This window comes from Balaenoptera musculus, chromosome 7 (genome assembly GCF_009873245.2).
Source record: "Balaenoptera musculus isolate JJ_BM4_2016_0621 chromosome 7, mBalMus1.pri.v3, whole genome shotgun sequence".
In the NCBI taxonomy this organism is placed as follows: domain Eukaryota; kingdom Metazoa; phylum Chordata; class Mammalia; order Artiodactyla; family Balaenopteridae; genus Balaenoptera; species Balaenoptera musculus.
The window spans coordinates 104,936,731-104,959,933 of NC_045791.1; the positions used below are offsets into that span (position 1 = coordinate 104,936,731).

At 46.6% G+C, this 23,203-nt stretch overlaps 1 protein-coding gene across 1 annotated transcript in view; it reads left to right on the forward strand.

Moving 5' to 3' along the window:
* Positions 1-23,203, forward strand: part of ARMC9 (armadillo repeat containing 9) — a 157,257-nt gene that overhangs the window by 39,391 nt on the left and 94,663 nt on the right. The window contains exons 10-13 of the mRNA XM_036858302.1: positions 1,917-2,015; positions 12,346-12,380; positions 15,338-15,449; positions 18,348-18,440. Coding sequence (XP_036714197.1) covers positions 1,917-2,015; positions 12,346-12,380; positions 15,338-15,449; positions 18,348-18,440 — 339 coding nt within the window. The remainder of the gene's footprint in view (positions 1-1,916; positions 2,016-12,345; positions 12,381-15,337; positions 15,450-18,347; positions 18,441-23,203) is intronic.

Genomic DNA, 23,203 nt, shown 5'->3' on the forward strand with positions numbered 1-23,203 from the left:
CATATGGTTTTTGGCCATTTATAGATTTGTCTTTTAGTTAGCTGTTTATTCATTTCCTTTTCTCACTCACTTGTTTTAAGCAAGACAGTGAAAGAATCAGATTTCCTTGTTAAAGGGATGGGTCTGGTATCAGTTCCGGTATCAGCCAAAAGAGGAAACAGTTTCAGGAGCAAGGGGTTGATCCAAAGTCTCAAAAATCACAGAAAACTCTAGAAGTCCACAACTGAAAAGTGTCCAATGTTTCTGACACTTAGAAGGTCATTGGTGGTGGCCTTTGCCATGAGTTTCCTTGGGGTGATTCAGATGGGGGCTCGACTGTGGTGTGTTGAAAGGTAAAGTGAGGGGGAGGTGGCAAACGTCGGCTGTTCTTTCAAGGACCTTGGCTGTGAAGGAAGAACACTGAGAGGGTGGTTGATAGATGAGGGCCTAGGGAGGAGAAAGGGGAAGGTATTTTTAAAATATTAAATATATTTGGACATGTTTCTAGGTTGTAGGAAAGGAACAGGTTTACAAGGAAAGGTTAAATGTACGGGATGAAAAAGGAATGATTAAATTTTGATACTGTGGGAATTCAGAGGAAATGGGCTCAGGATAATGTAAGGGGTGCAGCCTTGAGATGGGGCCCTTCTTTGTCTGAGTTACTTATAGCTGAGTGTCGAGGGATGACCAGAGGCACAGAGGGACAGTCTTTCTGGTAGCCGAAACAGACCAGATGTTTCAAGGGGACAGACAGGAGTTCCATAGGGAGAGAAAAGGGTCCAGGCCAGCATTCTGGCTCTTTCCAACTCACCAACCAGTTGAGTTGTCTTCCTCTTGTGGGGACGAATGAGTGAGGGGTAGGAAGAGAGCCAGTTACATTACCATATGGAAGTTCAGCACATGGAATCATGAGGCTGGGGAAAAGGAGCTTCCCTCTCACAATCAGGCACAGGAAAAAGTCTGGAAGGGGGTAAAATTGTTAAGAGTAGTTACCTCCAGGGATTGGCTTGTGGGGTGGGGCTGGGGAGAGGTTGTGTTACCTTTTAAATGAGCACATGTTACTTCTATGAAAAGAAAAGACATAAGATGAAAAGAAAACGTTTCAGAGATTACCACCTTAGATGCTGGATGTCCATCCTGAATCATGGTAGCTAATGAGAGAGGTATGAGAGATGCTGAAGGAAGAGGCCATGATGCAGTGGCATTGATGCAGCAGTAACCCAGCCTCCTGTTGTCTAGCGCTGGATAGTTTATAAAGTGTCTCCGTCACTCATTCAATAAGCGTTTACTGAGCCATCTGTCATGTGCTAGGCTCTCCCTTGATCTCATTTACACCCCTCCCCGTGACGCAGAGCCGTGGCCTCATTCATTTCATCCGACAGGTCAGGAAAGCACGAGGCAGAGCTGTTGGTTTTCTCAAGTCCACTGCTTGAGCCCAGATCTTCAGATTTTCAGTCCGGCTTTCTTTCCATCACATTATGGCCACCCAGTGACTTTGTTGCTTGAATTAACAAAAAATGGTTTACAATCGGTTGATTTTATGGGAAATCCCTGGCGGTCCAGTGGTTAGGACTCTGCAGTTTCACTGCTGAGGGCACGGGTTCAATCCCTGGTCAGGGAACTGAGATCCCACAAGCCGCCCTGTGCAGCCAAGAAAAAAAGGAAAAATCAGTTTATTTTACGTGACAGCAGGAGTACGTTAAGTGGAGTTCTGTAACTTAAAGTATGCTATCCCGTGACCACACCAGTAGTGTGTTAGTTTTTGTGTCAGGCTCAGTGCTTCAACTCCCTGGGGCTGCGATGTTAAAGCAAAAGCTCACCTTTGTGCCCTCGGAGAGGCTGTTGAGAGTCAGCTCCGACACTGGCTAGCGTGCCTCTCGCGGCTCCGGGGATGTCTCACCCCTTTCACCCGCCGTCCATCCTCTGTCCTTCCGCAGATCACCCCCGAGTACCTGCAGAGCGTCTGCGTCCGCCTCTTCAGCAACCAGATGCGGCAGAGCCTGGCGCGCAGCGTGGACTTCACGAGGCCCGGCACGGTGAGGCTCTGCGCCCGGGTCTGCCCCCGGGTGTCAGAATCCCGTAACTTTAAAACATGAGAGAACAGGAGGAAATAACACATTCGGAGTCTGCATCTCAGCGGGCTTTGGAGGTCTGTGCGTTCCCAGAAGGAAAAGTGGGTTTGGGCCACTGGAGGCGACCTCCTGGGGGCGGGGGCGGGGGCGGGGGAGGCGCGTTTATCTCTTCCAGGCGTAGCTGCTTGTTGGGTCCCAGGGCAGGTAATGGCAGCAAGGCAGTAGGAAATGAAGGAAACCTCGTCCTGTTTGAAAAATCACTGCCGTGTTGGGGTTGTGCGGTGTCAGACGGGCTTTCCTTTTATCTTTTTAAACTTTATACTTAGAATCATTGCAAACGTACAGAAAAGCTGCAAAAACTGCCCGAAGGACACTTGTATACCCTTTACCCATATTCACCAACTGCTAGCGTATTACTCATTTGTTTGTTTACTTTCTCTCCACACACACCCATACACACACAATATGTTTGCTGAACCATCTGAGGATAAATTACATATGTTTATGGCCCTTTGCTCCTAAATACTGGAGTGCAGTGTGCATTTCTTAACAGCAGTGTTCTCTTATTTAACCATGTGATTGTCAACTTCAGTAAATTTAATATCGAGGCAGTATTTTTACCTAACCTACAGCGCATTTCCCAGTTTTGCCAGCGGAGCCATTAACGTCCCCTACAGCAGCCCCTCCCCCGTGCCCGGAGTGTGGGCTCAGGTATTACGTTGATTTGTCCTGTCTCTTTAGCCTCCTTTCAGCTTCAACACTCCCCCCCCACCCCACCCCCTTCCGTCTTTCTTTCTTTGACTTTCATGACATCGACATTTTAAAAGAAGACAGTCCTTCCCCTTCTTTAAAAATAGAACATTTCTCCTTTTGTGGTTGATGTTCCCTTGTGGTCAGATTCAGGTTTGCGTTACAGGCCAAGACATTACATAGGTGATGTGTCCTTCCTAGGAGAGCTCCTCTGGAGGCATGTGGAGCTGAGTCGGGTTCTTAACCAGGGGCACGAGTATAGCTGTGTCTCCAGAGGAAGTTTTCAGAGTTCGTGAACCCATGTCCCGGGAGCGCACACCAACCTGCCGCCTGGTCCGCAGGCTGAGTGTGTGCAGCCGGGCAATTAGGAAGGAAGCACCGGGTGAGCCTGAGGCAACCCCGAGGGTCAGAGCCCCAGCTTTTAATTAAGTGTTTGCACATTAATACTAGGGTCTTCATAAACAAGGCCTTTTTCAGCATTAAAATAATCTACCTGATTTCTAGTAGATTTGAAGCAGCTTATTATGAGAAGACACAGATATGAGAAATGAAAAAATAGAAAATAAAAAGAAAGAAAGAAATTTTGGTTAGAATTCATAGAAACTGAAAGTAGATTGGTGGTCGCCAGGGAGTGGGGGAGATGAGGGGATGTTGGTCAAAGGGTACAGACATCTGACTTTAAGATGAATAGGTCTGGGGATGTAATGTGCAGCATGATGACTACAGTTAACAATACTGTATTGTGTACTTGAAGGTTTCTAAGAGAGTAGATCTTAAATGTTCTTACAACAGCAAAAGGTAACTATGTGAGGTGACAGCTGTGTTAACTAACCTTATTGTGGTAATCATTTCACAATATATACATTTATTAGATTATCACATTGTATGCCTGAAACTCACACAATGTTGTATGTCAGTTATATCTCAGTAATGCTGGGGGAAAAAAAGAAATTGTGCTTGAAGGAAAATGAGGGTAGGAAGAATAAAAGTAAGCCATGGCTAAGGCTAGTATAAAAAAATGCATGTCCTAAGTTACTGTACCCCTGGGAGCGAGGCTCAGATTTGGCTGTGGGCTTCCTAGTAGCCTGTGCAAAAAACAGTTACATGACTTATTTCTAAAGGAAGAGAGGGTGATATTCACTGCATCTAAAACGGCATTTGTGCTACATGTGTAGCCCGTGAAGCACAGCAGTAAAATGAACGCCTACGAGCCCATCACACATGCCCACAGTAGACCATTTCAATGCCACCAACGTCCCCTATGTGCCCTTTAGACCGTGAACTTTTTCCAAGTAGGTATATTACTCTTACAATTTAAAAACAAGTCTAAGTACATTTTTTTTTGAGGACTGGAAGGTCAAAAAACCGCTGCACAGGGTTTTTCTGGTGCTAAGACCTGAGGAGAGTTCCTCTCGTGGATCTTGGTAGAAAGGACATGGCAACGTGGTGAAGAGCCAGCGTCCTTGACTATGTCCGCGGGGTGCACGTGCAAGTGCACCGCCAGGCTTTCGCTGCGTCGGCTGTGCCACACGTGGACAGGAGCTGCGGAGTCCGTGCTCTAGGATGTGGGCGCAGTGATGTCAGCATACAGGAATCTTAGCGAATCGACCGTTTTTAAAATGTCAGTAAAGCACACACAGACATCCAAGTTTCGAAAAAGTAACTCCCTCATAGGCCTTCTAGGATGAGGGGCTTCAAGCCACATCCCTGTGGACTGGCTGAGTTGACCCTCTGTGTCTAGTACATGCTTAGCTGTAAGTCATCAACCTCAGGTAACATTAAGGATCAGAGTGTGTTTACCAAAAATGATGGCTTTCTAGCAGTAATTAGCATAGCAGGATCTGTGTCTAATAAGACCACTTCTTCCCCCCCCTTCCATTTATGTATTAATTCAGTAAATACTCAGTGTTCTTCAGGTTTGTTTATAAAATCCCACCCTGTCTTGCATATACAAGAATCCTGTCTGTTGGCGGAGTGCTGCATCCAGCATATTTAAAACTGATGTTGGGACTTCCCTGGCAGTCCAGTGGTTAAGACTCCACGCTTCCACTGCAGGGGGCACGGGTTCAGTCCCCGGTCAGGGAACTAAGATCCCACGGGCCACGTGAACAAAACTGATGTCATGTTTAAAAGGAGCGGTATAAAAGGGGATGGGGGAACAGCGTATCTGGTATTCCATCCCGTTAGAAGTTACCTTCATTTGTCAAGAGACTGGTCCTACCATCCTTCCCTGTTATGGTGGCACTAAGGTACAGAGTGTAAGCCTCAGAAACCACGGGAGAGAGGATGCGCTCTGTTTGCCTTAACTTGTAACCGTTTTTTTTTTCCTGACTTGAGTCACTGACTTAGTAACAGGCCATAAAAACTGCAAACAATTTTTTATTGTTCCTAGTATATTTTTCTTATAAGGTGATAAAAAGTGGGTGAGGGGTCATTATGGAAGTGTAAAAGAATATTGTAGTTGACTAGGCATGCCTAACGTCAATGTATGATGTCAGATTTATAACGCATGAAGAGGAAATTAGGATACAATTTAGATCGGATGTCCGGTGACTGAGCCGATAGGATCTAGGATTTGGAAGAAGATTGCTTTTTTATTTGTTTAAGGGAATATAGTCAACCCTAAGTCCAAACAGGATGCCATCAATTTCAAGATAAATAGGTAGGCACAGACCAGCCTTCTTTCTAGCCTGGTCCTTGATCAGCTTCTCCTCGGGCTTGAGCGTTTCAATTCACTGTACTTGACAGGAGCCTGGCTGGGACCCATCAGAAAATGGCTGGTACTACAAAGTTTAGTGCCTTTGATACTGGTTTTTAAATCTGGCTGTTAAGAATCTGGCCCTCTGCAACCTCATTCACTGTTGTAAGTTCAGAAGGGTTCAGTAAATAAGACCCTTCTTCCCACTGAGTTCCGAACCAATCGAAAAATACAACAATAGAATGAAGGAAAAAGGAGCTGAAGATATTGCCACTGATTCTGACAAAGCTTATATTGGAGAATGTGGATTTTTTTTTTTTTGGCAGGCAGGTGGGTAACCTACTTTTGAGCCCTGGACTTAAAGAAACTTTCTCCCCCCGTCACGGACAGCTGTGGCCCAGCCCCTGCTCTGCACCCCCTCCCCCCTACCACTGGGGCTGTGCTCTCTGTGCAGCCTCACTGCCCAGAGGAGGGGGGTGCAGGGCGGTGCAAATCCAGTAAGTCACCCCCTCTGGGGGGTATGTGTGAAGACTGTGTATGTGTGGAGGCCGAGGACCCCACAGAGGAGACGAGAAGTGTGTTTCCACCCTACCTCCTTCCCGCCCAGGTAACTGTGTCCAGAAGTCTGATGCATTATCAGAGCTGGGCGTCAGATCCACATGCTCCCAGGGTTGATAACGATGGATTAAATCTTGAGACGAGAACTCTCCTGGGTGGCCTCTTCCAGCCTGACTGCTTGTCACCACCCTAACCCCAGGTTTGTCTTGCCGTGGTCCTTACCAAATCAGGCTCCAAACCCTGGGGCCCATTGTTTGCTGGGATTTGAGATGAATCTGATTTTATATTATCAGGAATCTAGTGATAAGTAGTAAAAGGAGAAACTTCTTCCTCAGAGCACAAGAGGGAGGGTTTTTTTGTGTTCTAAGGTTATACAAGGGATACAAGAATATGTGTTAGCTGGAAAATACACAACAACATTTAGCAGTAAATGGAGCAAAGCAGAAACCCCTTCCCTCCCTCACACTCACCCCATCCTGCCTTCCTCCACGGGTAAGTGTTGACTATGTTTCATATGCATCCTCCAGACTTTTAAAAATTGTATATAATTGAGAGTTTATTACACATATCATTCTGCAGCTGTCTTCTTTCACTTAACTGTACATTTTTGAAAGTCTTTCATGTCCCTTTAGCATACTTGTATTTCCCTTATCTTTCAGAATTTTAATCTGAGAACAATATGGTACATTTAACCATTCCTCTGGCAGACATTGTCAGGTTTTTGCTCTTTCTAACGATGCAGCATCCATCTTTGTGTGCTGCAAATAGCATTTAAAAGTGCTTTGGTATGTCTTTCTCTTCTTAGCCCCCTGTTTGCAGAGGGCAAGCATGAATGCAGAGACACTCTCAAGGTGGAACTCTGAGCACAGCCCCCGGTTGAGTCCCGAGTCCCACCCTGTGGCGCCTCTAGGTTTGTGATTCATCGGATGGGAAAGTTTACATTTAAACCCATCCTTATTGGAAAAATGGCTCTTTGGGGAATTAACCCTCCCTTTCTTCCACGACTCCAGGTAGGCCGCATTGTAAATACAAGTTACAGTACTTCCCGGTGTGATAGCATTAAATATATTAAAGGCCCAGGACGTGTGAATCTTAGGAGGCATCTACTTCCAAAATCAACCATCTTTGTTAGCAGTGAAAACCTGCAGGGGGCGGGGGAGGGGTGGTGGCAGTGACCCTTTTGGGAGGTGGCCTCGTGCAGTTGTTCAGGAAGCCTTGCTGTGGCACTATTCTGCTAAGGAGGGTACTTCCCGAAGCTTCCTGCTGTGTGTACTGTGCTTCTGCAAATGAACTCCAGCATCTTCAGCCTTGGCATTCTCCCTTAGGTGGCTTGCTTAAGTCTTGGCAGGACGCCTGCCCTTTCCCCACGTTGCCACTGCATTTCGAGGCAGCCTTTCCGGGCCCAGTGCTCTGTGTATCGAGGAGGAGGAGTTGCACACCTAGTTCCCCTCTCCCTACCACACCTCGTACACCAGTGCCTGTCACGTACCTGAACTGACCCTGTTGACGTGAGGGTTGAATACCTTTGGTCTCATCAGTCAGTAGGACCGTGATTGGCAGAGGGTAACTGTGCCATTAGCTCAAACCTTTTCCCCGACCTCCAAACCCAGACTTACTGGCCTTCTCCCCGTGAATGTCTGACAGGCACGTCACACTTTCCGTGTCCCAACCCAGGCTCATCTTTTCCTCCACACAGGTGATTTCCCTCCTGTGTTTCTGTCTCAGCAAATGGCTCTCCAGGGAACCCCGGGGGTCACCCGAGGCTCTTCCCTTTCCTCTGCCCTGTGCTCAGGTGGCCGTGGGGATCCGGGCGGGCTTCCTCCCTCCTGCCCTGCCTCTGTTGCTTTGTGTCTGTTCAGGCTCTCCCTCTTTCTGTCCTGGCTTAAAGCAACATTTCCTGCCTGGTCTCAGTCTCAAAACTCTTAGATTTCTGATGGCTCATTCACATGGGAGCTGGAGTGACCTTTCTGGTTGTGTCTTATTTATTTACTTTTGCCCTCAGGCTTCAGGAAGGATTTAGGTACATACAGGAACCCCATCTTGTTACTCCCTTGCTTAATACCTGTCGTCGCTTCCGGTCCAACGTGCTCAGCATGGAGTCCCCAGCCCTCCGCGATCTGATGCGCATCTGTCTCTCCAGGCCTGACTCGGGTCTCAGAAACCCCAAGAAGCCCCAGCGCCCCAGCCCCTGGCACCTCCCCAGGTGTGCACGTTGCTGTGCACCTTGCCCGGCCGCAGGCTCTCAGACGGCTTCAGGCTGCGGGGTGGTGAGGCAAGGCCAAGGGCTCAGACACCAGGCACTCCCACGCCGCGCACACACATAGCGCCGCTTCAAGATCGCATTTGCACAGTTTTCCATTCCAGCGCTCCCCTCCTGCGGTCACAACCCTGCATTTTCGAGTTGTGTCCGTACCCTTTCCTGTTACAGAGTTGGCCATAGCAGCCTCCCTTCTCCATGTGGTGGGGATAGCCTCCCTTCTCCATGTGGTGGGGATGCCTCTCTGGGTCCCCAGCTCCTGTTGCCTCTCTGTCACGTGGCCGACACACATTTCCTCAGGTGTCCCACGGTGGTGACTTAACCTCTCCTGGTGACCATTCCCCGTGAGGTTGCCTGACAAGGGTCCTGCCTTTGTCCTGCACCGCACAGGCGGCACCTGAGTTCAGCATTAGTCCCACGTGAGCGGGGCCAGGGAAGAAGGGCTGGCAGCGGACCAGCCTGGTCCGAGGAGGCTTCTGGCTCCAGACGGGGCCTTCCTGTCGCCCTGGGGCTCGGCAGCCGCTGCTGGTGTCGTCGAGGCTCCCGCTTTCTGACCCTCCCTGGGCTGCGCACACCCGCTGCCGTCCTTTGGAGCAGCAGTTCCCGAAGTGTGTGTGCCTCGAAGCCAGTCCCGCAGGATGTCCCCGTCCCCAAACTGTTGATGTCACGAGTTTGAAACACGCTGGGTACTGAGATTCACGACCCTCAGCCGTACACCAAACTCCCCGGAGACGTCCCACGGTGACAGGCCCCCGCCAACCCAGCGAACCTCCAGTCGCTCGTGACCCAGGGGCACTCTCGCCCCGTCACACCTCCTCCCGGTTTCTCTAAGCACGCTTCCTGACGCCATGCGTCATTAGCAAAGCCCCTCATCCCGCTGTTGTCACCGAGAGCGGGTCCCAGGCTCGTGTGGCCCCAGTAACGCCCTTGCCCACACCATGACCCCGAGGGCCGGGCTCCGGTTCCTTGCCTGCAGCTGGGAAGGGATGGGGCCGTAGTTCTGCCCGTTCACTCTCGGCTTAGGTAGCAGTTTAGTTCTCCCACGTCCAGGCGTTGCAGAGAGCCCTGCCCTGAGCCCGGCACGGCACGGGCGCTCAGTGACTGACGGACAGGTTCGTACGTTCCTCGCTGCGCTGGCCTCCACCCGTGCCCGGAGAGGGCCGCGGCACGTTCACCCTGTGCTTGCCAAGTGGAAAGCGCCACCCGTCTGCGCCCACGTCCGCCGTGGCCGGGGCGCCGGCCTCCTCCTGGTGCCCCAGGCCTTGCGGGCCTTACGCTGAGTGCCCAGCGTAGAATCCCGGAACTCACACAGCCCCCACTGGGGCCGCGCTCAGGGCCTTCTTAGCGGGGGGCTGCTCCCTGGGCTTGTCGTCCATACTCAAAATCCAGAGTTACCTTGAGAGGGAAATTATTCCAACTGGTGGTGATTCTGGGGCCTCTCCCAGCTTTCTCTTCCTGGGCTTTTCTTCCTTAGCCAGACTGTCGTAGCTGTGTCCACCCGCCTACACGCAGAGCAGCGCCCGCAGCTGGTGGCAGGGACCTTTAGAAATCCAGTCCAGAGTAAAGGTTAGGCCACAGATCGGAGCAGCCCCCTCGGTGTCCGAGTATTCTTACTAACGCCTCCACCCAGGAAGGAAGTGGTAGCCATGGCCCGCTGTGAGTTCTCCATTCCGTGGGCAAGTTTATACTTGGGTGTCAATGTTAAGGTCAGCGTCTACTTCATGACTTACGCCCAGTACCTCTCAGCTCCAGCATCCCCGTCAGCACTGGGGGCTCAGCGTGGGCAGGCAGAAAAGAGGGGAAGCTGTGCTGACTTCCATGCGCTCTCCTTGGCATCTGCACCCACGGGCATAGCATTGCCACCATCTTGCACGTGAGGCACGGAGAGTCATTTGATCATTGATTCTGCCCATTGGATTGCGAGCTCTCTGAGAAGAGGGCTTTTGCCTTGCTCACCGATATCAACGGTGCCTAGCAGAGGCCTGTTAGATGGTGGGCAGTCAGTACTTACTGAATGAAATGCCACAACTTCCTCCCTCGTTAGGAGCAGGCTGGGCCATTCTCCCCTCGGCTCATTGCCAGCTTTAAAAGAAAAATTTTTTTTTTACTTGATTTAATAGTAAAGTCTCAATACTGTTTAACATACTGGCTCTTCTCATGAAAGGGTCAGTTATTACTGCTTTTCAATTAATTTCTTCACAGGGCAAATAGAATGATACAGAATTTAGGAGAAGAGAAAAAAATCAGTGTTTTAAAAGAGAACATTTTCTTAATTATGAAAAAAGGGGAGGTGTATGTAAATGAATTTTATTTGTGGAAATATGAAGTAGCCAATATCACTAATTTTAAAATATTTTTCTCTTGTGTATATATTATGCTAGTGTTTTACTATGGTTGTGTCCTTCATTGACTACATTACTGGCTCCTTGATCCCCTTAATGTGTTAGACAGGTAATTTAGGTGACATTTCAAACAATGTTCTGAACTCCTTGCTATTTAAGCCAATAACAGGAATAACAGGTAATTAATTTTTAAAAAGTCAAGGGTTAAAAAAAAAAAGACAGAAAAGGGAATTCCCTGGCAGTCCAGCGGTTAGGATGCCGAGCTCTCCCTGCCGAGGGCCTGGGTTCAGTCCCTCGTCGGGGAACTAAGATCCCACAAGCTGCACAGTGTGGCCAAAAAAGAAAAGGAAAAGTCAAAGGTTAAAAGTTACAAGAACATACATGGTCATGAACCATTTAAAAGCAGGGTTTTCGGTCTTCAAGGTGAGAATATGGGGATCTGTAAATACTGCGAAGGGAAGCAGTTGAGAACGGGGCCGATTTATTACATTTAGTTATTAATCAGTCAAGGATTCTGGAGTGCCCACTTTTGGAAGTCAGTCTTCATTCATGCATTCAACAAATACATGTTGATTGAGTGCCTCTGTGGTCCAGGTACTGTGCCAGGTGCTGGGGACATGCAGGTGCTATATCTCCAGCCCTTGTGAAACTCCGTGTCTGCTAAAGGAGAAGGACACAGAAATGGCTGCAAAATGATCACAGTTCAATATGATCAGCGTGGATAATGTTCCGTTCGAGGGCTGTGGTGACATAGAGGGAACGGAGTACTACTGCCTGCCCCTTCGGGAAGGTCTCCACAGACAGCTGAGACTTCCTCTCTTCGCCTCTACTTACTTTTTTCCCCTAGAGTTCTTTTAGACAAATTCCACACGTTCTATCATTTTACCTGTAAATAATTCAATATACATCTCTAACAGATAAGGGCTTCAAAAAACGAAAACCGTAACCACAGTGCCGGATATAATTAATACTAATTCCTTAGTAGCATGTAATACCAGTGCAGTCCATTTTCACATCTCCCGTGTTTTCTCAAAATGTCTTTTACAGTTGGTTTGAGCCCATCCAAACAAGTGCCATTCACAGCATTTGGTGGTTTCTGTATTTTAGCACATACTTAATACCGCGTTGCTGTAGTAGCAAAAACAAAACAAGAAAACAATAAATGGGATGTGCCCATAAAGTAGGCAATGATTTGGCCTATAGGCAGGATTAAAAGGGAGTAGGGTGGGAGGGGGATTGTGAATGTTTTCCACAAACACCTCTATAGCGACTTGGTGCCAAGTGCATGTGTTATTTTTATACTCAAAGATCGAATCTTAATAAAGAAGAAAACCAGGATAATAAACTGATTTTCATTGCTTTTGTTCTTTATGATGTCTTTGACTAGGCAGCTTTAAGTTCCTCTGGGAGCTTGGTCAGGGCGAACCCACCCGTTTTCTTATAGACTGCTGCTTGGAGTGGAGTAGCAACAAGCCAAAGGTGGGTGGCTTGGGAAATGCATCAGTAGGGTATTACTAAACTTGGACTTGGGCTTAATTTTTAAATCATATACAATTATGGTTGGAGAATCCTGGTGGATGAAAAACTTGGCAAATCTGTTGGTTCTGTGCCGTTACAGTGATTTGGGATTAATGCATTGCTGTCAATGTTTAACACGCTCTATTTCCTTCTGTCTCCTTCCCCCCTCAGGCTTCAACCATGTTAAGAGCCTCCTTGGCACCCGTGTAAGTAATTGCTCTTAGGAACTGTTATTAAGGAGAATAGCTATGGGTAAAACTGAAATTCAACATAGTTTTAATAAATGCTCTTAACCGCCTAGCTTAGACGAATTCCTTTGATTAAGCTGGGGCTACATGTGGGTATTAAAGGAAATACCAGTAATCATAAGTAATACTTATAAAATACTTATAAAAGTATCTTTTAAAGTCAATTCTATTGATGTTGGTGAGGTAGCATCAAATGGAAAAAATTGTTGAATTGTTCCTATAATATTCTATAGAAATCAGTTTAATCTACTGTCATAGGGCAGTCAACAGAACATTGCAATGTCTAAATTTTATGTTCTCTCCTGAGTCACATTGTGACCAGGGCCACAGGATAGCTCTGTGTGTGCTGGAGCATTCCTATCCAAGTCAGTTAGGCTGTCCCCCATGGGGGTATCTGACGCACGGGGGCTTCACCAGGCATGTGTGTTGCACTAGCAGAGAAGTTGGGAACCTTTGGCATGGACACAAGGACTAGGGTGGCTTCTGGTGACCCTCTGAGCCAGCCTTGGGTGGTGGTGGGGATTTGGGGGGTGGGTGCTATGATATTACCAAGACACCTGCGGTCGATACAACATTCCTCCTTCCTTCGGTCCTGCCCGAGTCTGACGTTAACCCTGCACTCTCTTCACTTCAGATGGTGGCTGTAGAATGCAGTGCTTATGAGCACGGACTGCCAGGGTTAAAACCCCCCTCTGCCACCGACTCTGTGACCTTGGACCACTTTTATAACCTGTCTGTGCCTCAGTTTCCTCATGGACTATGGGAGAGTGGCTGGACCACAGAAATGGGGGATAGCTGAGCAACTTAGTAATATTGCCATTATTGGCAAGTAAATATGGCCCAAATATATATGACAGTTTTTCCTCCTTTGAGTAGAAGCTCTCCAGCTATAGAACATTATCAAACTTGGCTTTACAAATGGAACTTTTTTTGTCTAGAAAAAGAGCCTGTTTGCATTTTAAATTAAAACTTTTTTTCATTTTGAAATAATTTCAGAGTTGCAAAAAAAGAACAAAGAATTCCCATATACCCTTCACCCAGATTCATTCCCCAGTGTTAATATTTTATACAAGCCCAGTGCAGTTATCAAAATCAGAAAATTAATTCTGAAAAAGTACTGTCCTCTAGTCTGCAGGGCTTATTCACATTTTATCAGTTGTTCCATTATGTCCTTTCTCTGGTCTGAGGTTCAATCCAGGATCACACATTAGTCTTGTCATGTCTTAGTTTCCTTTAATTTGAGATCATTCTTCAGTCTTTGTCTTTCAAGGCCTTGACACTTTTGAAGAATACGGGCCAGTTATTTATAATTGGAATTTTTTTAAGTATTTGTATTAATTTTTAAACTCACAATAGTATCTGCCTCTGGAAAAAAATCAAAATAATCAATGTGCCATGTACAGAGGTTTACCATTTGCTATATTAAATAGAAGACGCTCCTCCCCAGGAGTGTTAACTGAGACCCCATTTGATGCCCTCTCTTCTGGCTTTTTCCTCCAGGCCCTATAAGAGGATCTCATTTTTTCTTTTAAAAACTAACCTTAAGGGAATACCCGGGCGGTCCAGTGGTTAGAACTGTGCTCTTTCACTGCTGAGGGCACAGGTTCGATCCATGGTCTCGGGGAACTAAGATCCTGCAAGCTGCGTGGCGTGGCCAAAAAAAAAAAAAAAAAACTAGCATGTAATTTTTTCCTATAATGTAAGTAATACATGCTCATTATAGAAAATTTGAGTCTATAGAAACATGAAGAAGAAAATTTAGAGAACCCCAAATCCTACCTCCCAGAGGTATTAGCTCAGTTTTTACTCCACCCTTAAAAACAAATGAAACCCTACAGCTTTAGTCTTTTCACTCAATTCTTCATGAATTCTCATTTAATATTAATATTCTCTGCACAGTATTAGAAGAATCGTATTTTGTTTTGTTCTTAGTTTTTTTATTTTGAAATAATTATAGATTCATAGGAAGCTGAGTCCCTCAGTGTCTCACATAAGGTGGTGACATCTTATCTGACTGTAGTACAACAGCAAAACAAGGAAATTAACATTGAGACAGTGCAGACCTCATTCAGTTTTCAATTTTTCTATACACTCCAATCTTCTATTCAACAAAACAAAATGTGAAGATACTTGTTTTAGTGACAAGGCATCTGAGGTGGTTCCTTTTGTTTCTGGCCAGCCAGATGCAGGTGTTGGGTCATCTGCACCGTGTAGATCTCTGAACAGGGATCTCTCTTAGTTGAAACCTGCCTTCGCCTGAGGTCTGACTCGGAGTCCTCTTGAGGAGGGTTTGCAAATTGCCCTACTTACCACCTGCCTCACTGGCACATCCCCACTGCCGCTTCCTGGCCACACCCTCCTACCTCCTGGAGGGTCAGCTGTGCACCTCCTCTTCACAGTTGTTTTCTGACCCCTGTTCTGTCTTTCACATCCCCCCAAGCCAGTCCCTCAGGCTTGAGAGGGACAGTGGCTTCAGGTTTTTAGGGAGGACCCTAGGGGCCTGCTAAAACTAGTAGGCTTTGGACTTTGCTCAGGATTCTGAATAGAACTCAGGATTCTATGATGCCTCCAGGGTGATTTCATCCCCATGGTGTGGAGCCCTGGCCTATTGTGAATGTGGTGGTTTCTAATCCCATTAGGCAGAGACTCCTTGTTTTAGGAAAAGTGTTATATAGACCCTCGTACATGCAACAGAAGAGACAGAGCTGAGCCCGTTGAAGCCGGGGTGGGGGGCCTGGAACCCAGCCCTCTTGGTGGAGGCCTGGAGTTAACGCCAGGAGCACAGAGAGCAAGTGGGCCACTGCCCGTCCAGTGTGTCAGAGCAGCTCTAGATGAGACCGTCGTGACACTCAGGAGGTGTAATGAACATGCCCTTTTGCCCTGTTCTTTCTCTTTGAACTTGTGTTGCTGAGTAGGCAATTGAAGGATGTCCCATTACTGCCCTCCTTGGATTATGAGAAACTGAAGAAGGATTTGATTCTGGGGAGTGACCGCTTGAAAGCCTTCTTGTTGCAGGCTCTGCGCTGGGTAGGTACCTATTTCTTGAAGTTAAAAAAAAAAAAAAGAAGACCATGCTGGTTTTCTTGGCTGGCTGCCTTGCCTGTATCTTTTAACCCATCTTCTCAAAATCTTTCTTCACGCTTCCTGCTGACACCAAGAGCGAAAATGAAAAGCAGCTTCCGAAGATCGCTGTGGTCTCTTTTTAAAAACCCCTGTGTTGACGTCACAGCTGCCATTGCCTTCACTCGGTGATCTGATACATGATGATTTGGTACATGCAGTTTCAAGGCCCCGGAGACGTCCTGGCATCTGGCCCTTCCCTGGCCCTGAGCCAGACTCACAGCTGGTGGCGTCGGTGTGTCCCGCTCACACTGACCCCCACAGAGACCTCTGGATTTAGGTATTCCCGCGCAGCCACAGGAGCACACATCAAGGGCGAAAACTTACTAACAAGTCTTTAAGGAAAATAGAGTGTAATCTAAATAGTTGCTTTTCTGGGAATTCCCTGGTGGTCCAGTGGTTAGGACTCCACGCTTCCCCTGCAGGGGGCACAGTTTCAATCCCTGGTCAGGGAACTAAGATCCCGCAAGCTACGCGGCGCAGCCAAAAAAAAAGAAAAAAGAAAAAAACCCTTCGTTTAAATAAATAAATGGTTGCTTTTCTCACCAATTTTCAGATTGATCACAGTTAAGGCAGTGGTTCTCCAGCTTTCTGGTCCCAGACCTCTTGACACTGTCAAAAATTACTGAGGAACCCAAAGAGCTTTTGTTTATGTGAATTTTATCCACCAAAATTTACAGTATTAGAAGTTAAAGCTGAGAAAACGTAAAATATATATTTATTAATTCATTTAAGATGAACAGTAATAAACCGAGGACGTAACATAAATAACATATTTTTTATGAAAAATAACCATTTTCCAAACTAAAAAAATTAGTGAGAAAACTGACATTGTTTTACACTTTTATAAATTTCTTTAATGTCTGGCTTAATGGAGACCAGCTGGATTCTCATCTCTGCTACATTCAGTGTGTCACAGTATCTGTCACGCTTCATATAACCACTGAGAGGTTGATCATTAAAAAGACAAAACATGCCTTAGTATTATTATGAAAATAATTGTGACCTTCTAGACTACCCTGAAGGGACTCTCCAAGTGTAGTATGGGGAACGCTTCTAGATGCCCAGGGTTCCCCAGACTACATTTTGAGAACTGCTGGCCTAAGCCAACACTGGTTCACTCTTTTTTTTTTTAATTTCTATTAGAGTGCAGTTTATTTATTTATTTATTTATTTATATAAATTTATTTACTTATTTATTTATTTTTGGCTGCATTGGGTCTTCGTTGCTGCTCTTGGGCTTTCTCTAGTTGTGGTGAGCGGGGGCTACCCTTCGCTGCGGTGCGCAGGCTTCTCATTGCGGTGGCTTTTCTTGCTGCAGAGCATGGGCTCTAGGCGCACGGGCTTCAGTAGTTGTGGCATGCGGGCTCTAGAGCACAGGCTCCGTAGTTGTGGCACACAGGCTCAGTAGTTGTGGCGCACGGGCTTAGTTGCTCCGCGGCATGTGGGATCTTCCCGGACCAGGGCTCGAACCCATGTCCCCTGCATCGGCAGGCGGATTCTTAACCACTGGGCCACCAGGGAAGTCCCTGGTTCACTCTTTAACTGAACAATCTATTCTAATTCACCCTGCAATAGCGTCAAACCCCTTCATGGATCCCCAAATTTCAGGTTATCTTGACATCCAAATGCCTCTGAGTGATTTCCCCATCTCTCTGGATAACAAGAGCTCTCCTCACGTGCACTCTGATGGTTGGCAGTGCTTCCGGGAATATGGTCTGGAGGAGCACTCTGAGGACGCATCCAGGATCAGCAGGAAGAGTCCTGCTCTGGTTTTGTTGACTAGAGTGGGTGGAGTGGCCTGAGTAACCGCTAGCGGCTGTCCCTGCCCGGAGGTTTGCCGCTGCTCCAGTTGCCAGCCTCCCTTTGGCTCTTCGATTATCCACCAGGCACTTGCTATCGGCCCATGCTATTGAGCCTCTTGGCGAGACAGGATATTCCTTTGCTGAATGAATGTCATAGAACAAGCAGGAAAAATAAAGAGATCCTTGTAATTCTGTCTGAGACCCCACCAGCCCCTCACCCCCCCACCCCAGCCCAGCAGTAGCCTCCGAACTCACCAGAAGGGCGGCAGCCCCTGTGACTGTGTAAAGCCCATGGGTGAGAAGGCAGGAAGAGCAGCAGACTGTCCGGAACCCAAAGGTGGAGGTGCTGAGAGGCCGGTGTCCCGGAGAGATGGGACCCACTGCGGCCAAGGAGGGAGGCCCTGGGGGAAGAGAAGACCATATGCAAGGAGGGCAGTGCCAGGGGTGCCACACACGCGCACGCACACGCACACACAGTACCCGCAGTGCCGCTGTGCCAGCCCCTGTGGGATGGGTCTGCTCTGTGCGCCTGGCGCTCATTCACGGCCCCCCCGTCAGGCACCACGCAAAGGCACCCTGTGTTTTCACACCCCCCTCAGCTGGACCACACGTCCCCGGCCCCCACTGCGCTCACATCCCCCCGTGCTGCCCAGTAGTCTGCTCGCCCTTCGGGTACCAGCTCTTGAGCCACTTACGGCAAAAAAAAAAAAAAAGCCCTCTCCAGGTGTGGGTGAGCTCTCTCTTATCTGCTCCCGTACAATCCAGTCCAATACGATCCTTCACCGCTCTGGAGGTTACATGTGTAAGTTGACTCCTGCATCGCCCATTCGGAAGTACGTTGTAATTTTTTGCTAATTGACTTGTTGGCTGGTTGGCCACCCGGCTGGGTATTACTCATTTTGTTTGGTGAAGTGCATAGTTACAGGTGCTGCCAGCTGTGGGAACAGTTTCCTCCACATCGACACTTGGGTCCTGTTGCTCTTGTTTTTCTTCATTCTAGCGCTTGACCACATCGCACCCTGGAGAGCAGAGGGAGACCGTTCTGCAGGCCTACATCAGCAACGACCTCTTGGACTGTCACAGCCATAGCCAGGTGGGTGAGAGAGGGGCCAACGCCCAGCCAGGGCCTGCATTTCTGGGAAGGATCTTAGAAGGAGGAGGCTTTCATTTCTATGCATATCTTCAGCATAGCAACTGTATGTCAGCCTGGGGCTTCTGTTAGCTTCCGAAATCTGCTGTCCACCCTGGACACTGGCCCACTTTTCACTTCTAATGCAGAGTCCTAAACAAGTTAGTACTGCTTGATTCAACTCTGCAGCTCTTTTCTGCCATTTTTCCTTTTCTCAAATTCCCCGCTCTTTCCCTCACCCCACTGCTTACCATGAGTCCTGAAAACTCAGCATGACTTACAATGGGCAAGGCAGGTAAGCAGATTCAAATTGTTTTCATCTGGGCCTGACTTAAAAAGTGTCTTCAACACTCTTTGTATATAGCTTTGGACCAGATAGGTCTAATGGTGCAGCAGGAAAAGTATGGGGTTTAGAGGGAGATAAACTTGTTTCAAATCTCTGCCCCACCGACTATTGGCCAGACACCCTTAAGCAAATTTCTCAATCTCAGAAAGCTTTCCACCACCAAGAAGGGGCCATCTTCTGCCTCGTGAGGTTGTTGGGATGGTTGCATGTGGTCACGTGTGGGAAGAACTTAACCCAGGGCCCAGCTCGGAGGAGTCCTCCCCACTCCTCATCCCTCTTCCCTGTTCTCAGCACCTGTTGTCCTCCCGAAAGAGGATCGAGGGCTTGAACATGCCCTATGTAGAGAAGATACTGCATCTCATTATTTCAGTTTCATCGTTACCAAAATGCTCTAAAAACTTCATCTCCCTACTGTTAGGCTTCACAGTGTGTGCCCTGAGTGCAGTATCAATACCTCTTAGGATCGCTGATGAAACAGCCCTGGAGAAAGCTTGTTGCACGTAATCTGTTGTGTGCACAGGCGACAACATTTAAGGGTTTTGAGTTTCTTCTTTGTACACAATCGCATTGTTCCCATGAAACAGTTAAGTATGAAAAATAGTCCCTCAAATTCTTATTTTCTTTTCCTTTTTTTTCCTGTTGGTATTTGTAATGGCATGGAAACCAGCCTATAAGACACGAAGCAGCTGAATAATATACTGTCATGACTTATGAACTCAAATTCAAAGAGTGAATTCAATACTGATTCTTTCTGAACTGTGATATTTCATTGAATCTAAGATGTAATTTCTCCCCCCATTTTAGCATCTCCGAAACTGGGGTGTATCTAATAGCCGATGGCCTGTTACAGTTTAACTTGCAGTGCTTTTTTCTTTCTAGGTTATATATAAAAAAATAATATGTCCTCCTATGAAAGGTGTCTTAGGTTTTGTGATATATGATATTTGTCAAAATGCCGAAATCTTTATAGCCACTGAAAATGTCATATCTTCCTCAGGTCATTATTTTTAATTGCTATGGCTTATTTTTTTTTTTTAATAAGGAATGAGCTGGAGTTATCTTAAGATGTCAGAGAATCTGCAGAGCAGGAGAACTCCTTGGGAAACATGGGTGCTGTGTCACCATGACACCAAAATAAATTGGGAGATATATATATATATGTGTGTATATATATATATATACATATATACACATATATATGTATACATATATATCCCACGTTTTGTTTATCCATTGATCAACAGACACTTGAGTTACCTCTGCCGTTTGGCTGTTGTAAATAATGCTGCATTGAACATGAGCGTGCACACCTTCACTTTTGTCTCAATCAGTTCCTTGCTTTTCTTTGTAGTGTCCGCATTTGCATATGTACCCTGAATAATACAGTGTTTGATTTGGGGTTTGCTGAGTAGCAAGCACAGACCTTGCTCTGCAAGGAAAGGGTACTGTTTCCATGTTAAATGAAGGCACCGAGGGGAAGATGACATGAATAAAATTGCTGGATTATAATCAGACGTAGCTTCCCTGGGCTCTTAATGGTCCCCTCTGGGGACATTGGTAATCAAAGTCAGGAGAGAGTCCCGGGAAGCACAGGGCCTCTGGCAGGGCTGAAAGGTAGGCCAGGTACTGGTTATCCAGCAGCAATATGTATGGCCAAGGGGAATGGTGAGCCGCTCTGTAATTTGGGTTTTTAAGCTTGCCTCATCTACTTCTAGTTCTCAGGAGCTGATCACATGAGAACACTCCTGTGGGGATGAAGAGACTTTCCACAGCTGATCCACACAGCAGGGTGTGAGTGGGGGAGCTGGAGCTTCATCAGAGCAAGGGCAGGGGTATCCAAGTGTGGGTGAGTCTGGGCTCCCCTTACCCAGGTAGTCTGCACTCTGTTTGAAAATATGTTACATGGTGCACTACTTTGGAACCCTGGCCGTATTTACTAAAACCGCATAGTCTGTGTCCTAGCAAAACCACTCCTAAGTATAACCCCAACAGAAATGTGTCCGTACGTTCAACTAAAAGATGTGTAAGAATGCTCATAGCAGCACTATTTATAAGAAGCAAAACACTGGCTATAACCCGAATGTCCCATCAAGAGTAGAATGGATAAATCACCTGGGATATATCTGTAAAATGGGATATATTGAGCAATGAGAAGGAGCACACAGCATACAACATGGATGAATCTCACAAGCATGATACTGAATGAAAAAAGTCAGGTATAAAAGAATACAAACTGCATGACTTTACTTGTTAAAAAATTTAAAAACGGACAGAACTAACCTACGATATAAGAAGCCAGGAGAGATATTGCCCTTGATTTGGAAAGGGACCCCGGAAGGGCGTCTGGGGCTTTGGTAATGTTCTGTTTCTTGATTTGACTACCGGTTACCCACATGTCATCAAGCTGCACACTCATGATCTGGGCAATATTCTGTATGGATGTTGTATTTCAATAAAAATTTTACCCAAATGAAGATGGTACAGCGGCAATAGGCATCTTGGGGATGACAGCCTTTGGTATGTCACTTTCTTGAGCCAGTCACTCAGCCTGTACTGGTGGCCCTCCACATCTGGGGCACAGCTGCCTTCCAGAAGTCTCTTTTCACCAAACGTATGTTGATTCCTTGCAGCCCTTTCCTGAATTGGATCCCTGTTTCCAATATTCCATACTGTCTTCTTGGTGAAGCACAGCCTTTAGTTAATAGCTTCTAGAAAAAGGATGGATGGGGAGTATATTTTTCAAGACTGTGTATGTCTCAAAATATCGTTACCCTTTGTATAGAACTCTGGGTTGTAAATAATTATCCTTCAGAATTTTGAAGATATTGCTTCATTGTCTTTTAGGTTCCAGTGCTGCTGTTGAAAAGTCCCAAGCCATTCTAATTCCTGACCCTTTGTATGTGACCTGTTTTTTCTCTCTAGAAACGTGTTGAATCTTTTCTTCTTCACCAGTGTTAATGAATTTCCCATTGATGGCTTTCATGATGTGTATTTGATTCACTGTTTTGAGCACTTTGTGAGCCCTTTCAATCTGACAACTTTAGTTCTGGGAACTGTTCTTGAGTTGTTTTGTTGATGATTTCCTCTATTGTTTTCTCTGTTCATCCTTTCTGAATGTTGGGCCTCTTGAACTCTGTTCATTCTTTCTGTTCATTCTTTCTGAATGTTGGGCCTCTTCTTTCTGAATGTTGGTTCTCTAATTATCTTTTTTCTCATATTTTCCATGTTTTTCTTTTTGTTCCACTTTCTGGGAGATTTCCTCATCTTTATTTTCCAACCCTCCTGTAGAGTTTTTCATTTCCCTCTTTTGTGTTTTTTTGGTTTTTTTTTTTTTTTTTGTAGCATTCTGTTGTTTCATGGATACAGTTATATCTCTGAGGATATTAATGACAAATTTTTGTCTATTTTTAGTTTTCTTCTCCCTGCACAGTTTCATTTCCTCCAAGTTGCTTCTGTCCCCTGCCCCATTTGTTTTGGCCTTATTTTCCATGTTAGAAACTTTCCTTGAGTTCCTGGTAGACCTTGGTTATCTCCTAATGTTTAGAGTGGAGGGACTGAAAAGCTGATTGGCGGTTCTGAGGGTGAGGGTCAGGCCTGTAGGCATAGAGCTCCACTGAGGGTGACCCCGGTGGGCCATCTATTGGGAACCTCTGATTTCAGGAACTTTAGTTCTTTTCCTGTTTCCAGGGCTGGTCATTCTCCTCCAAGAAGTTGTCTTCTTAATCTGCCTAGAAGGTAACAGTCCTGGTTGCAGTGTTCCGAGAGCCAGGTAGGGGAAGAGGACGGGGGTGGCTCTCTGTTGAGTATTTATCCTGCCTTTAGGCACCACCCCTACTCCATTTTGGGTGTGGCAGCCCTGCTCACCTGTGCCTGCTGTCCTCCGTCCAGAGACCTTTTGTGTTGCCCTCGAAAGAGAGCGCTCGCAGATGTGTGATGGGAGGTGCACAGGAGGACAGCTGTGCAGGAGCAGCACGAGAGGGACCTAGCTGCTGCTTCCACCGCTTTCATTCATTCTTCTTGATTTCCCCCCAGTTCTTGAGACTTTTGAGGACTACGTGACATAAGCTGGGTGATTCCTCCTTGCCCACTTGGCGTTCTTGGGTCTGCTAAGTTTGTTACCATCCTGCATTCCTGATTCCAAAATTGTGTTGTTATAGTTTCCTGTGCTGTCCTCTCTGTCCTTGAGGATTTGTCTCCTTAAAAAAGCCATTTACTGTAGTTTGATGGTGGTTTTTGAGGGAGCGAAATTAGACGAGTGTTGGGTCAATCGTTCTACCTGGAAGAACCTCAACAACAGTCATAGCAAATAGTATTGCTTACTTGGTGTCAGTCACCATTCTAAGTGCTTTGAATAATTAATTCTCCTAATTTGGAAGTCTGA